The 16,573-nt window shown below is 37.5% G+C and overlaps 1 protein-coding gene across 1 annotated transcript; it reads left to right on the top strand.

The window, feature by feature from the left end:
* The first annotated feature begins 669 nt into the window (after positions 1–669).
* olfml2a (olfactomedin-like 2A) lies at positions 670–16,397 on the top strand. Its single transcript, XM_079467820.1, has 8 exons — positions 670–1,016; positions 9,201–9,464; positions 10,728–10,835; positions 10,915–11,094; positions 11,167–11,434; positions 13,348–13,635; positions 13,929–14,114; positions 14,191–16,397. The coding sequence occupies exons 1-8, from the start codon at positions 948–950 to the stop codon at positions 14,793–14,795; spliced, it is 1,968 nt and encodes a 655-aa protein (XP_079323946.1). The 5' UTR covers positions 670–947; the 3' UTR covers positions 14,796–16,397.
* Positions 16,398–16,573: the final 176 nt, after the last annotated feature.

The raw sequence follows: 16,573 nt of genomic DNA, 5'->3' as shown, positions 1-16,573 counted from the left end.
TATAAATATAATTTATTATCATTTGTATATAATTTTGTGTTATACTGTATTTGGGAGCATCAATGCAAGGTACAATTTATTTTTCTTTTATTAAATTAATCCTTTTAATATTATGTTTGTGGAGTTTCTCCTGGATTTTGTTCTTTTCATTTTCTCTTTTTTTTTGCTATCATTGTGTTGCTCAAGATTAATAAAAAATGTTTCTGAAAAGATCTATCCTGCCTGGGTACTTTATTTCATATTCCCCAGCAACAAAGTTTTAATGTATGTTTGGACAGTGTCGATTGATGTAGGGAAGAAAGGGTCAGTGATTCTAAATTGCGCTTTAGCAAATGGCTTATTTCTCTGTGTTGCAAAGTTTTTGTGTACATTCATTATGCAACTGATAGAGGGCGCTAGACAACAACATACATTTAGCTCAAAAGAAGCGCATTAGGTTACCCGTTATTTGATAAATATTAATAACAATACTTTATTGTTCAAACAAATAACAATAGCATGCACATAAATGTATATCTTAAAAGCATGTGGCCTATCCAACATAACCCATTCCATTTCAACTGTGTTCTTCTTTACTCGTTTTTATATTTTGATTACAAAAAAGTTATTACAGTGCCCGAAAGTCATTTTGAAATGTCTCTGAGAAGTTGCACTGAAGCTCAAAGCTGCAGGTCCTTGTGGCACAGCAGTGGTGACAGCGGTCCCCGCCTTGCATTGGCACTGATGCTTAGAGATGGTGATGGTGGGTGTGTGCGCGTGATCAGCACAGATCTGTACAGAGTGAATGTGTCTGTGCAACATACACCGCAGCTCTATATGGCACCAGCCTGCAGTCACGGAAGCGTGAACCTGTGCTGCTGTGGTTGAGGATACAGGTGCTTTCAGACGCACCGAATCGTGTCATCAGGGGAACGGTGTGCGCGCACCCTGGTTATAGTTAGTGAAAGATGTGGATCTACGCAAGAATTTTAACATTTGTGCTAATTTTGGCCATTGAAGCAACAGCTTTGAACAAGGTAAGATGTTTATGTTTGTTTGTCTTAAAAAGAATAACACGTTTAATTTACGCACACATTACGCGCAGTCTAGAAGGTTTTGACTTTTCGTTTATTTTGGCTCGGTTCTATCAGCTTCATGACAAGTGCATTTATCATTAATATATTTAAAATGAATGTCTAAAATGTTGGATTACTTTGTAATAACTAAGCTAAACTCCAAAAACAGTGAAAATAGTCTTGATTTTGAGTGTCTGTAATCAACTTTTTCAAACAAGTTTTATCTGGCAATTGTGAAATAAAATGAAAGGTCAGGTCAAATTTTGTTTCGCTTATCATCTCTGTCAATAAAGAATTTAGGAACACAAAACTTGTAGCAAATGATGGTAATATTAGTATGTCTTGCTCTTTGGCATTTTATTAAGTAATACACAAAGGCCCGGTTTCACAGATAAATCTTAGTTTAAGCCAGGACTATTCCTTAGTTAATTTATGATATTTAAGTCACTTTTTTAAATGCCTTAAAGTAAAGCATTACGGTGCACATCTTGAGACAACACAAAGGTACTGACATCTTTAATGATATTTTAGCACAAGTTATGTCCAGTTAAGACCGCTCAAGCAATCGTTTTAGTCAGGGACTAGCCTAAGCCTTGTCTGTGTGAAACCTGGCAAAAGTAAAGTAATAGGTTGACCACAATAGTAAACAAGTATAAACACAATATCTTACTGTTAAAAGGGAGAGGAAGTAATTGGGCATATCCTTCAAAATCAGTCAAATAACTTCAATAGAGAGGAAAGCAACATCTTTTGGCACATATCCCGTGGCCTAAATTACTACTGGCACTGCCAGAACATTCCAAACTTTAATCCCTAAAATGTCATGGCGATATAATTTAATTGCCATTTTAGACCTCTGACCTTACTTCAGACCCAGTCCAGCTCTTTTGGCATAAGGCAGTCAGAAATGACTACAGGGCTGTGAGCAAAACAATGTAATTTCTCACGCAAAAGTGCATTGTAAAACGCCTCACTGTATATAACCGTAACTCCCCCTCAACATTACAGCCAATCTGGATTGAAACCAATATTTCAAACTGGCGTTGCTGATCCAGTCAGACAGATGGCCAGTTACTGTCATTGACTCAGAGACATCTGTCATTTCATCAGAAACCATGACATTTGGTTCAAACCTACTCTGATGGGGTGTGTGAGTGTGTTTTGGGCTTGGTCCCGAGTATAGTAATTGGAGAAGAGGTCCGCTGGGGTTAAAAACAATATATTTCTGCTTACACAGCTGTAGCACTTAAGAACAATCCAGAACAGTCCCAAAGAAACATGCCTGCGTGTGTGTGTGTCTCAGACTCTGTAACCCTAACTAATTGTATTATGTTTTGAAATGTTTAAAGCCTCTTTTTTGTTGGTTTAATGTGTTAAGAGGTGAGAGGGTTAAAAAGCATATACATGGCTTTGATAACAAATCATATTACTAGTTAGCTGAAAATCCTGTGAGAGCTACAATGTATTGCATTGTTTTAAGCAACGGTATTGATTTACATTCATTTTATTTATCTATTTTATTACTATTGTCAGTTTACACCCAAAAACCTGGATCTTGGAAATAATGCCAGTCGTAGAAATGTTTGCTGGAGGGATGAGTAAATACACTCCCTTTGAGAGATCATTTGGAGAGTACGAATTGAGATAATGATAGAGGGATGAAAAACTATGAGGATGATGCTATATAAAAAGGGAGGCAATGAAAGGTCAACCGGTGTGTCCTGTTAATATTGCTCTCTGTTGGTTGTAGTTGCTTTGGGCATTACCTCACACAATGCCAACCCAGCAGTTCCTGTATATAAAACACTTCTACCGCAGGATTTAAACTGGGAATATCTGGGAACATCTGTATCCCATTGACATCGTCACAGCTTGTACTGAGCGGTCATGGTAATGGTGACCATCATAGGCGATGTCCAGATCTTTCAGGGCGACCATTTTAATCCAGACCAGACAGAGAGCCTCAAAATGCTGCAATATTGCCAATATTTCCTTGTACAGAAATTTACATAAAACACGATCTTCGACCTTGGTGTTTATTTCTGAACAGGAAATACATTGGTTATGTGGTGAGAAAAATGTGGCCGTTTGGTGCCTCTTCTATGGGTAACTGCTGACCGGCCTGCGCAGTTGGAACCTGCTGTCTGTACCACAGTAGATGATGTTTGGTTGGAGTTTATTTGCCAGTGTCGCGGACTTCGCAGCTGGTGCTGCAGACTGCTGGTTTCTAAGCAATTATTTTTAAGTATAATACAAGTATGATATTTACTAGATATCATAGATATTAAAGCAGCAATGCCCATAACCGGAAGTGAGTATGATAAAGCTCTTTAAAGGAATAATTCTCTATAACATAATATATCTTCTTTTGTGTTCTGCAGAAGAAAGAAAGTCAAACATGTTTGAAGAGGGTTAATCAATATTTTCTGGGTGATCTATCACTTTAAGATAGTCTGCTACAGTCTTTGATCAGATCATCTGAAATACTGAATCTGTTATACATCTACCGTCTGTTTATGGTTCTCAGCCATCTTTTGGCTATTAAAGGTTGTGACACGTAAACACGCTCTGCTGGAATGTGGATGTGTGTCCCCAAAATCAACAAGTACTCACTAAGCTTATTGACACGTATCTTCTAATGCTGTGTGTGTGTGTGTGTGTGTATATGATGGAAAGGTCTAGCTGTGTCTTCAGATCCAAATCCATTATTTTGTCTTAGTCTGGGATTGCGCAAAAAAATGGATTAAATTCATAAAATGAGTCTTGTACGCTGACATGTTTTGTAAGGATAGTAGATATGATGGATTAATTGTTTTCATTTAGATCAAATTTTAGTTTATCCGTCCCAAAGAATAATAAAGGCACACATTAGATATGAACTGTGACCGCTGTCGCACATCAAAGCGATTCATCTTTGAAATTTCAGAACGCTCAAGACAGCTTCCAGTGTTTTTATAGTGTGGGATCATCTTGAAATCAAGCCATAAACTTGGGGGTCATTTCAAAGACTTAGATTAGAAAGTACCCTCATAAACTGAACTACATCACCAGGCATGGGGTTATTGGGTTAAGAGGCCTTTTCAGGAACACAGCCAATGTTGACAACTGCTGCTGCCAAGTATTTTTGGAAAAACAATTATCTTATCTAAGCATTCCCTGTTTGGTGGCTTGCGAGGTGCGCTGGTACAGTAAGACCAAATGTCTGTTTAGCAGGTTTAGATAACAGACGTGTTTGTTTTCATGACACGTAACAGTTGGAATGCCATTTGTTAAATTGTCGTATACTTTATGTGATAAGAATAGATGTTCTGTGTCTCCTCTGGGTTTCCTACAGTCAAGTTGAACGTAAGGATTCTTTCCCAGTGAATATTGCACCCATAGATGCTGACAGCAAAAGTAGATGTGTAGGGAAAAATTGCCAATGAACCTATGCAGAGCGTACAAAGAACTAAGTCTTGATGCAAGATACAGACAACAAAATTTCCATAACACACTCTTTCATTCCTGATAACAAGGGATCACATTGTCAGAGCCCTGTAGGGCATAGACGCTGTAAGTTCGTGGGAGTATGTTTGCAAGTGTTACAAGACTTTTCACCTAATAAATGCATTTAAAAAAAGGAAAACCATTCAACGGAATGTGTTTTTGAGAAATTACTGACAGACTGAAGCTTTTTAATGTCCTTAAATTAGACCCACTTGCCCATCAGGCTGAGCTTACACAATAGAACAGCACGGATTTATTAAAACCTTCCACTTCAAGCTGACGGTAGCTCCGTTTTTATAAGACACCCTGTGTGTTTCATTGTGTGGTTGTCATGCAAATGCATGATTAGCTTAGTTTAGTCTCCAGAAAGACAATCAAACTGCTTTTTATCTGTCAGTCAAGTTTATTTCCAATTAAATGGAAACTTGTTGGTCTAGTAATCACTCATAATAACCGATATATTCGTTTCTATAGTTTACCCGAATATCCGGTCATCCTTTATTCACCGTCAGGTCATTGAAAACCTGCATATGATGATATTTTGATAAATGTCTCAGTAGTTTTTTGTCCATAAGATATTATTTGGTTACCAACATTCTTAAAAATATCGGTAACATTTTACATTAAGGTACCCTTTATGAAGCATTTATAAATGTGATCATTAATGATTAATAAGTAATTGACGCATGCATTATAAAGCAGTTATAACTGCATGAATAAAAAGGGGGATTCTAACCAAATACCTTCCAAATAGTGAGAAAAAAACATAAAACCCTACAGTGTCTAGTCTCACAGCCTATATTGCCAAGAACATCAAGATAATAATGAATCTGCTTTCGAGTCGAATAAATGTTGAATAAATAAATGTATTAAGCATTTATAAGATGTGAGTTAAAATGGTTTACTATTTGGCAGGTATTTCATTAGAATCCCTCTTTTTATTCATGCAGTTATAACTGCTTCATAATGCATTTGTTAATGACTTCATTAATGAACACATTTATAAATGCTTTATAAAGGGTGCCTTAATACAAAGTGTTACCAAACTATCTTCGTCTGTGTTCTGCAGAAGAAAGAACATCATAGAGGTGAATAAAAGATAGATAGATTGGCTTTAACTTTATGATTAAGTTTAACCTAAAATATTGCTTTCAACAGCTGTCATGCAGTTATTCAACAGTCATATTGATTTAATTACCATGAAAAAAAAGTCTCAAAATTCATGTCATAATTTCATGACTACATGTTAGATCAGATTACCTCGAAATGAATCTTTCGATGACATCATGTAGAATGTATTTAATTGTGTGGTGGGATTTGTTGCTATTTAGTATTCTGGAAATATATAGCGCCTTTTTACCAAGATCAGACAACCTGGGGTCTCAAAAGCACCAAGACAGACACCCCAACAGATCTTATAATGAAGAATTTCTGATATGTTGAATTCTTTTCACTGTCTGTAAGCTGTTCCACATGTGCTAGGGTGAAGAATTTACAGGGATCTCTAAATGTCATTGGTGATAAATGACAGCTTTGGGCTATCAGTTTTTGAGCATGAGAGCTACTGTTAGAAGGAAGAAGAACTCAATTTCTGTCCGATGTTGTAGGTGATGTCGCCTGAGGGACTATTGGCAGAAAAATCTTCGATGTACTTTATGTTGTGCCTGATTAAAAATCAAACAAACCATTTTATGATGTGTCGTCTGAATTGTGTTATTAATAAGAATATTCATTATTTTAGTTTATTAGTAATGTTTCAATCTCCCCATTTTTATGCGCATTTTGGGATATCTTATCAAAAACGCAGAATGCGCCAAGATGTGTATATATTCTAAAATACACATAAAAATTGTTTAATTGAGTTGGATAAATATTTATTTGTAGGTTTGTATTATATATTGTAATATTATTCGTTTATTATTCATTGTATCAATTATTCATTAAAAAGACACTATTCAGTTCTCCTATTAGAGATTATTTTTATTTTATTAGTGATGTTTGGTGCAAGTTTATCAGCAAGTTACAGTTTTCTTCTCTTTGACCCACTGGATGGAAAGCATGCTTTATTTACAAATGTTTTATGCAAAATGTGTTGTTACTTATTGAAATGTGTAACTTTTGATGGAAACATAAAAAGTGTAAATTAAACAGCATTATTTATTAATTGTATTCATTTATTCTGTTAAAGAAATAAGTACTTAATTAATTCATATTTAGCATGTTTAGTCTCTGTTATCGTCGTATTATATTTTACTATATTTTATAAATGTGCATATATATATATATGTAAGTAATAAGGTACCAGAAGCTGTGCTTTCATGACATCGCCCTTCAGCTGTGATCTATTCATGATAAATCACTAGCCTCGAGTACAATATTGCTTTTATAAACGGTTACCACGCAATACAAATATTAAAGCCCAAAAATTGTATAAATGCAACCTGCATAAAGTAAAATCAAGTCTTCCTTCCACTGGAGAAGATAGTCCCTGATCGACTGTAAACAACAACAGAATGTGTAGAGATACACAGAATTGCAAGTAAATACTAGTTATTGCAACAAAATCTGCCAGGCCGCCTTTACTTTACGCAAATATTTTGCAGGTCACAAGTACCTACCCATAATCACAGCAAGGCAATCCTTAATAGTTCTTGAATGGGCATTACAAATGGCTACCCCCTAGGCAGCCTCATTTAGCTCGGGGATCTAATTGTTCGGGACAGGTCTTGCGTACTCCACATCTCCAAGAGTTTGGTCAGTCTGATAAAGCTGCACATCTGTGCATCATTACATTTCCTTAACCGTTTGTCGTCATTCCAAATTAGTTTGTTTTGTGGGTTTCGGCTCCACATATTCCTTAAGATTTTACTGCTACCGTTCATAGAGCTCGATTTATATTCTCTGTTAATGTCAGTTCTGCAGCTTTTGAAGTACATATGGCCGGCATCAAACAGACCGTAGCGCCATATATGGTCAGCTTCTATATTCAAAGACACCTGGCATTTATGAAGCTTAATATTACTTCAATTATTGCTTTATGGCACAAATAGCTCTGTAAATGATATTCATGTGTAAAAGCAGAGACAATGGAAGGCCGTTGTTTTGAAAATGAGCAATGCTCTGTCAAACTGTGAGGTACTGGAAGAGGATGTGGTTGAGAAGTAAGTTGTTTATAGGAGAAGGTGCAAATCCACCCTGGTCCCATCCCTGTGCAGAATTTATGAGAATTTCAAGCCCCAGGCCATCTTCAAAGTCAGCGCCATGGTAAAAGTCATTTTTCTGGTCAGGCTAGCTTTAACTGACAACAGATGCGTGCATGTGAGGAAAGGGAGAAGGAATAGTTTACTGTATCTTCTTATAAGTTTGGGGAGTCTTGATTCATAAAATCTGGCTTTATGGATAGATTTTGTCTTGAGTGTTTTGTGTCACATGGAATAACCGATAAGCCTTTAAACGGGTTGTACAACGGCACACAATCCACTGGGAAAGAGTTGTGGTGAGTTCAAATAGTGGGCAAATGTTATAGGGACTGGTAAGGTTTCATTGCAGTGATGTTCTCAGGGGCTGGAGTGTGACGGCTGATCACTTCCAGCACATCGGGGTTCACACCAGGAGGCCATATCTGTTTAGCGGTTCAGGGTAAAATCGGTTTTGTGTAGAAAGGCTTTAAACTGATGATTTAAGATGGACGTGAAAGAGTTAAATGTCTAAAAATCTAATATCATGACACCCCTAAATTTGGTACTTTGGGATTTCTGGTATTCCGGAGTACTACATTCATTTCTCCCTCTCTATTGTTTTTTCTGCTGAAATGTCAATGAATGGTTGCACTTTATTTTATAGTACGTGTACCTATAGTGTACTTACAGTGTACTTACTTAAGAAAGTGCTAGGAAGTATAAGGTAACTACTTCGTACAAGTTTAGGTTTATAGGTAGGTTCAGGGATAGTACCTAGTTATTACTCAGTTATTACCCAATTATTATATTTACTGTATCAAGTACACAGTATGTACATGGGAAACAGGACTGTAAAATAATGTGCTTCCCAATTAATGATAAATGATAAAATAAACGTATTAGGGCTATATTTCATGATTTGTGCCAAAACACCACCCATGTGTGTTCAATTGTTTAAGTTCTAAATCATGGGCATCAGTAGGGAGATGGTTCTCTCTTTGCTGCTGTAACAATTTTCATTCTGGAAAGGTTTTCCACTAAATGTTGGAACATGACTGCAGGCATGTGCTGCCATTCAGACACAAGAGCATCAGGGAGGTCAGGCACTGATGGGTAATGGGGTCTGGCTCACTGCTGCCATTTCAATTCATCCCAATGTGTTAATTGGGTTCAGAGCTGGGCTTTGTGGAAACCATTCATCAGAAAACAACCAGCAGCATTCCAACATATGGCATTGTGCCTCCAGAGTTTGAATCCCAGCTCAAGGTCCTGTGCCAAATTCTGCTCCTCTCTCTCCACCCCATACCTTCCTGTCAAATCCATTCTGTCTTATTAAAACTAAAGGAAGAGAAAAAAAACTTACAATAGATTTGTCTGAAATTAAGTGGCCTAGAGAATCCTGGGCTTCCCCATACTTATGTAAATGTAGCGTATATTTCTCAGCCATTTGCTTTACATTTTCATTTTTTCTCTTTCACAGATTTTTGGTGATATTGAGCCAGTGAGAATGACATCTGAAGGCTCAGACTGCCGCTGTAAGTGCGTGATGAGACCGCTGAGCATTGAAGCGTGCAACCGGCTCCGTGACGGAAGCTTACGAGTGGATGACTTTTACAGCGTGGAGACGGTGAGCTCAGGCTCTGACTGTAAATGCTCCTGCACGGCTCCTCCCTCCTCACTGAACCCATGTGAGAATGAATGGAGAACAGAGAAACTGAAGAAACAAGCTCCTGAACTTCTAAAGGTAAGAAAACAAGTAAACGAAAAACAGTATGTGTGTTTCCAGGGATCGAACACATGACATATGAACATAAGTGAGCTACATTAGTGGGGAAATTAAATCAGCTTCAATTGCTGTTGATTTCCACTGAAAATAATATTACCTGCCAGGACTCTGTCCTTCCCGTCTCGAGTTTTCTAGCTCTGTGGGCAGAGTCATGACATTGCCACATTTTGTTGTTATGTGTGGAGACAAGTGGCTTTTGTTGCTACTTGGTACCACGTGTCCTCCTGTCATGTCTCTCAGCCCTGCCCTTGTTTCTCTGTTAGTCTTACAATTAGTGTTTAGTCTTGTCACCGTCCCCGGTCAATCTTTCCTTTAGTGTTCCATCACCTGCTCAGTGTTTTCTTCTTCACTCCCGTTAGGGTTTTATTCCCATCACTTGTTGCCACTCTCCCCATGCAATTACTCCTCGTTAGTGTCTCCCTTTATATAGCCCCAGTTTCCCTCTGTTCAGTGTCGGGTCATTGTCAAATTTTTTGTCTAAGCTGTCATGGCGTGCTGTTTCATGCTTCAGTTTCAGAGTTTGTGGACTTATTATTTCATTTTCCTAAGGACTTTGTTCATTTTGTCCCCCTCGTGGGAAGTGTTTGTTTTGTTCACGGTTTCCCCCTTGTGGGTTTGTTGATTTAATAGTTTTCTAAGTTAACCCTTCGTTTGCCTGCATCTGGGTTCTGTCTAAACCATTTCTGACAATTACCTGTCAGAAATCCACAATTGAAGTCTTCAGCATAATCTTTGTACATGTGCTCATTGACTTTCATAGACTGTATATATATATATATATATCAATATTATGCATTAATTATGAAATAAAAAGGAAATGTACATATTAACTATATATGGGACAAACCGTACATGTGTCCTAAGGTGTGATATTCACATTTATAATGTAAAATGGCATAAGGTTGGCTGTCCAACCATAGGACATATTTACTGTTTCATTTAGCAACTACTCAATCTAAATAATAAAACAGTATAATCATTCCAAGAGTTTCTTATTAAATTAAAAGAGTGTCAAATGGGTCAAAAGTTGCATGTAACATCACACCCTAAATAGTCAAAAATGTTTTTACAGTTCAGTTAACAGTAAGGACACCTGTGTACAGTGTTGCAGGTGAAGACATTTTTAGGGCTTGAAGCTTGAAATCTATTACAACTGTTAGTTACCGATGACAGATTTACAGCTCAGACAAACGTCTTTCATTTTAACGTGTTTCTGTCTAGCTCCATTCAATGGTGGATCTACTGGAAGGAACGTTGTACAGCATGGATCTGATGAAGGTCCACGCTTACATGAACAAGGTGGTGGCTCAGATGAACACATTAGAAGAGGTAACCAGTTGTATATCAAATATAAAACATCTATCAAGCTTCAAGCTATTAATCCTAATGCAACTGTGTTTTTTCTCAGACCATAAAGACAAACCTTACACGGGAAAATGATTTTGTGAGGGATAGCGTTTTGAATCTGTCCAATCAACTGAAGGGATACGAGAACTACTCTGACATCATGGTCAGCATCAAGAAGGAGATCTCCGGTCTGAGTCTACAGCTACTGCAGAAAGACGCAGCCCACGACAATAAAGCACAGGTGTGACACAACATCGTTTGCACCATCCCATTTACACAAACATAAAATTACCGTATTTTCAATTGATTTCAGGGCACAGAAAATAAAAAAGCCAAGGAGGTTGTAAAACCGCCCAACAAGAAGCCCCCAGCGGTCAAACCTCCACCAAAACTGCCCAAAGACAAACCAGTGAAGCCCAAGAAAGAGACCCCTGCCAAACCAGCGAAAGCAGCAAAGCCAGACCCCACCACCAAAACCAAGACCCTGGGCCACCAGACTGGTGTCATAAGGGGGATCACATACTACAAGGCTTCTAAGGGAGATGACACCGAGACCTATTCAGCTGGAAGAGGAGAGAGAGGTATATAGAGATATGTCATTCAGTACATACTGTTGATCAATCCATGTTTTTGAAACCACCTCATAAAGTTGAAGGTAAAAGATCTTAATGTACAGAGTAGTTGGGTTTTTTAATTATTAATGGTTATTTAAGGTATTTTGTATTTCTTAAGGTTTTAATGACACCACTGATTCAAATCACATCCTTCACAGAAAATGTAAACATCAGTTTCAGCTATTTATTTTTGCATAGACTTTGTTTTTTATTTAATGATTTTAAGGAATTTGAGATATAAGCACATTGTTTGCACCTGCACTTTTTTATGACCTATGGTTCTTAAACACTCTCCTGCACCTGTATTGCGCTGTGAGGTCACCCGGTTAAAATCCTTTACAAGTCAACAACAATTAAAAGTTACTGGAGGTATGGGAGCAGAAAGCTTAGAGACCCTTATTGTTTATATTTCACAAGCCCCTAATCTCCTAATGGCACCTCATAAGCAAGACTGGATCTCCAAAATATCCTCTATAAAAGTCTTCAATAATGCCCTCACTCGTATATTTGACTCCTTGTTAAAATACTTTGGGCGTTTAGCACACCAGAATAGCTCATGGTTGGATACAGAGATTTACTTTTTATTAATCTGGATTTGAGATCTGGGGTGTTGAGAGAATTTTTCTAGACTATAAATATGGATTGGTTTGAGTTTTAGGGCATGTATTAACACCTTTTCTGGGAAGTCTTGTTTGGAAAAGTTGTTCTCTGGTTAGGTCGCCCAAAAATGTTTAAATCTGTTTTATTCACCCTCGTGTTCTTCCAAACCCGTCTGTCGTTCTTTCATAGAACCAAAAAATATGTTCTGGTGAAGCTCTTTATAAAGTGATTGGGGGCTTCAACTATCAAAGCTTTCAGGATAACAGCCTTACCAATTTGCATCATATTAAAAGTCTGTAAAATAGCACTGTGAACATTCTATTGGGCTGTTAATGGAATTCATTAATCAAATCAATGAGTTGAACTTGGAAAAACATTTCAGTTCTCAATATCAAGCAATGTTACACAGTTTTTCACATGGCCTTCCCTGCTTAATATTTAAGAGATAAATCACCCAAAAACAAAAATCCTGTCATTATTTACTCACCCTCTGGTTTTTCCAAACCTGAATAAATGTCTTTGTTCTGCTAAACACAATAGAAAAATGTCAGTAACCAGTAACAGATCGCGTCCCCTATAAACTGCCATAGTAAGGAAAATAAATACTACGGGAGTCAGTTCATTTTTATAAACTATCCCTTTACAGATGAAGATTATATATTTCATTTAATGTTCTTCACATTATGTAGGAAGATTTTATTTTAGAAAACAATAAATCCTAATTAGACCAAATGGTTCCTTTAGCTCTTAAACACCTTTACACACAATAGTTGACAAATCTGTCCCCAAACTCGCATGTATTTCTAATGTTTTTTTGTGCAATTTCAGCTAAATTCTACTTTAATCAAAATGTAAAATGATTGCATGCTGTGAATAGAAAATATTCTTTCCAAAACAAAACTTTTACACCGATGGTTCTGATGGTGTCCTTGTATGACAGAAACTGTGTTTTGTCCTGATACACTTATGTCTCTTGTTTAATGTTCCAGACAGTCCTAGAGTGCAGGAAGAGAAAGCTCAGATTAGGGTCTCTCCTCTCGTATTGTTTTACGGGGATCTGTTGTACATGGCATGAGATGAAATGGGCTCAGTTTAGGAATGTTGAATCCAAACATTGTAGGCAGAGACTGGGTTACAATGCAGGAAGTTTCGTCAAGTGTAACATCTGATTAATAATTCCTTTGATGTGAGGCGGAGGAATACGAATGCTTGAACAGAACAAGGCTTGTAATCTGGCTTTGCGATTATCTCTCCCTCCTCTGATTTTTTTTCTTCTTCAGAAAACCCAGCCAGAGCTCATGCTGTCCGCCAACCTGAGGACAAGAGGAGTTCTGAGCTGGAAGATCCTAAAATCATTTCGACTGTACCTCCAACAACAACCACCACCAGTACACTTGTTACTATGACAACCACAAGCACCACACTAGCAACCATCAGTCATGAAGCTCTCATCATAAACTCAACCATGTCCACACCAGCACTAGAGAAGATGGTAGACATGGAGACTGTCGAACTGAACTCCACAGATAGAAAACCCAATGGAGGAAGAGTCAACTTACATAAAGCGGGTACAATATATTTTGACTTTCTACATTTCTAGTGAAAAAATGAACATTATGCCACCATTTACTCACCCCTATGTCATTCCAAACCTGTATGACTTTTTTCCATCAGCAGATCACAAAAGAAGATAATTTAAAGAATGTTGGTAACCAAACAACATTGGCCCCACATCGTCTTCCATAGACACAAAATATCTCAAAAGACCAGTTTGGCCAAGTTGAGAGACCAAAGCCAGTTTAATTGTTCTTTATTTAAAAAAAAAGATATGTCATTAAGGACCCTTTTGTTCTTTAAAAAGGTAAATCTCTAGATTGTGAAGGCACCATCGGATCTGTGGAGAGGCCAGATAAGCATCACAGCTATGGACGAAATGAAGGAGCCTGGATGAAAGATCCAATGGCGAAGGACAACAAGATCTATGTGACAAACTACTACTATGGAAATAACCTTGTGGAGTTTAGAAATCTGGAAAACTTTAAACAAGGTAAGGACAAGCAACTGTATAAATATCTATAGATCATATCTTCATCTTTTGATCTGTTCCATATCTTCAATCACAGGTCGCTGGAGTAACCTCTACAAGCTTCCCTACAACTGGATAGGAACGGGCCATGTGGTCTACAACGGAGCCTTATACTATAACAGAGCCTTCACCAAAAACATCATCAAATACAATTTGCGAATGCGCTATGTAGCGGCTTGGACTCTGCTTCATGACGCGGTCTACGAGGACACCACACCCTGGAAATGGAGAGGTCATTCGGACATCGATTTTGCCGTGGATGAAAGCGGACTCTGGGTAATCTACCCAGCGATGGATTACGACTACTCGCAGAACGAGGTCATCGTCATCAGCAAGCTGGACCCAGGTGACCTCTCCATGAAGAAGGAAACCACCTGGAGGACCGGACTGAAGCGCAACTCCTATGGAAACTGCTTCATTGTGTGTGGCGTACTGTACGCCATCGACATCTACAATCAGAAGGAGGGCGAGGTTTCGTATGCATATGACACACACACGAACACGGAGGCCACTCCACATCTGACGTTCACCAACGAGTACGCCTTTGTGACCCAAGTGGACTACAATCCTAAAGAGAAGGTGCTATATGCCTGGGACAATGGTCATCAGCTTACCTACAATATTCAGTTTGTGGGACAGTGATGTTTTGGGTCTAATATCAGATACTGTTTCATTGGCTCTCCTGTTTTTGCCGTATGGTTTATGTCCTTAGGGCAACGTCATGTTGACCCTGGGACAACATTTAAATCAACCAATCAGATTTCTGAAATAAGTTTACAGTTTATTTTAAATTTAATCTTACAGCCAGGATTAGGTGCTTCTAGACCATTGTTTTTCACTTATCATTTCACTTATCAGTTATGGTTAGGGTTGGGGTTTGGGGCAGGTTTAGGTTTTATTTATAAAAATGTTGTCATTAGGTCAAGAAAATATGTTGCCCTGAGGACATCAACCACTTGGCAAAATCAGGTTGAGCCTGTTTCATTCATGTTTTCGAATGTTTCAATCCCTGTTCCAAGGTGGTGGTATGGTGGCTGAGCTGAGAGGGTGCATAGTGAGTTCTCTGAGATGAGTGCTCATGATTTGGGAATATCTATTATTTTCTGACCTAAAATGTTTGAGGACAAAAAGGTGAGAAAATGGGACTTCTCAGATTTATGTTGTTCATGATCGGGACCCCAAATTATATACCACTTGTCTGTAGGTAAAGGTAAAAAACATTCTACAGAAACAAACAAGAATTTGTAATCATTGTACACAATTTATGGAAGAATGCTTTCTCTTTTTCCTTCTGTTTGTGTAATAATATCACTTACTTATTAGTGACACAGGTGGGAGTAAAGTGAATTGCAGCCAGCATCCAAACACTTCATAGTGACACAAGCTTGATTCAGCTAAAACAGTGATTGAACGTGATACACCCACATCACGTTGAAAGATGAGATGTTACAAAATTAAGGCAAGGCTCTCGGGATCATGCATAGACATCTCTTGGATTTTCCAGGCAAAAATGTGAGTCCTTAAAGGGATAGTTCACCCAAAAATTCAGAAATCACATCTCTGGTTTTCGGGATTTCAAAATCATTTTTGGATGAAATTTCCCTTTAAAAATTAGACTACAGGCTTTCGTAAACAAACTAGGAAATCAGGAAAGTTCTAGTTTTTTTAACTCTTCACAAATTGGCTATAAAAAGCAACTAATTTATGAACATCTGTACATATAGCCGCTTTAACTACAGTAACGGTCTCACTTTAGATTAGGGACCTATACTCATTACTAACTAACTATTAACTACAACTTTTGCCTCTTCTAATTATTGCTTGGTTGTTAGGATTAGGTGTGATAAGTATACAGAATAAAATCATGCAAAATAAGGCATTATGTGCTTTATACGTAATAATAAACAGCCAATAAGCATACTAATAAACAACTATTTGATATGTGAGAATTGGGCCCTAATCTAAAGTGATACCAAAATAACAGATCGGAGTGTTTAACATGCACAAATCAAAAATAGAGTATAAGTTTTATGTAAATGTCTTTCATTTCAGTTTTTTGTTTTGTAAAATATGGAGTTTTTCACTGTAAATAAAGTTCCAAGAATAGGTTTTACATTATTCATATTATTGTGTAAGATTATATTAACTCAACATACACAATTACTCCTGGATGAGTTACGTCTCTTCTGTATGTTACATTTATGTGTAAAACTTACAAATAAAATGATTGTCATTGTGTGTCACAATGTTCTCTTTATTGGCATAGAGCTACAGTATGAACAATATAAACATTTACATTTGGAATTCATTCTGGTTTCACTCTGGTTCAAATTCGCTGTTTTCAGAAAATGGAAAAAACACTGTACTTGTAAATTAATGAACACTCTGTCAAAGTTGACAAGAATGTTTATTACTTTTTA

The sequence above is a fragment of the Barbatula barbatula genome (assembly GCF_947034865.1).
Source record: "Barbatula barbatula genome assembly, chromosome: 11".
Lineage (NCBI taxonomy): Eukaryota > Metazoa > Chordata > Actinopteri > Cypriniformes > Nemacheilidae > Barbatula > Barbatula barbatula.
Note: the sequence above shows the minus strand (reverse complement) of the source record. Positions and strands in the feature narration are given on the sequence as shown.

What these genes read in the sequence shown, in the direction of transcription:
- olfml2a (XM_079467820.1), top strand. Translation starts at nt 948, where the DNA reads ATGTGGATCTACGCAAGAATTTTAACATTTGTGCTAATTTTGGCCATT. An exon ending in CCCACGACAATAAAGCACAG is followed by an intron (nt 11,095 to 11,166) that starts GTGTGACACAAC and finishes AATTGATTTCAG; the next exon opens with GGCACAGAAAATAAAAAAGC. An exon ending in AGTCAACTTACATAAAGCGG is followed by an intron (nt 13,636 to 13,928) that starts GTACAATATATT and finishes TTCTTTAAAAAG; the next exon opens with GTAAATCTCTAGATTGTGAA.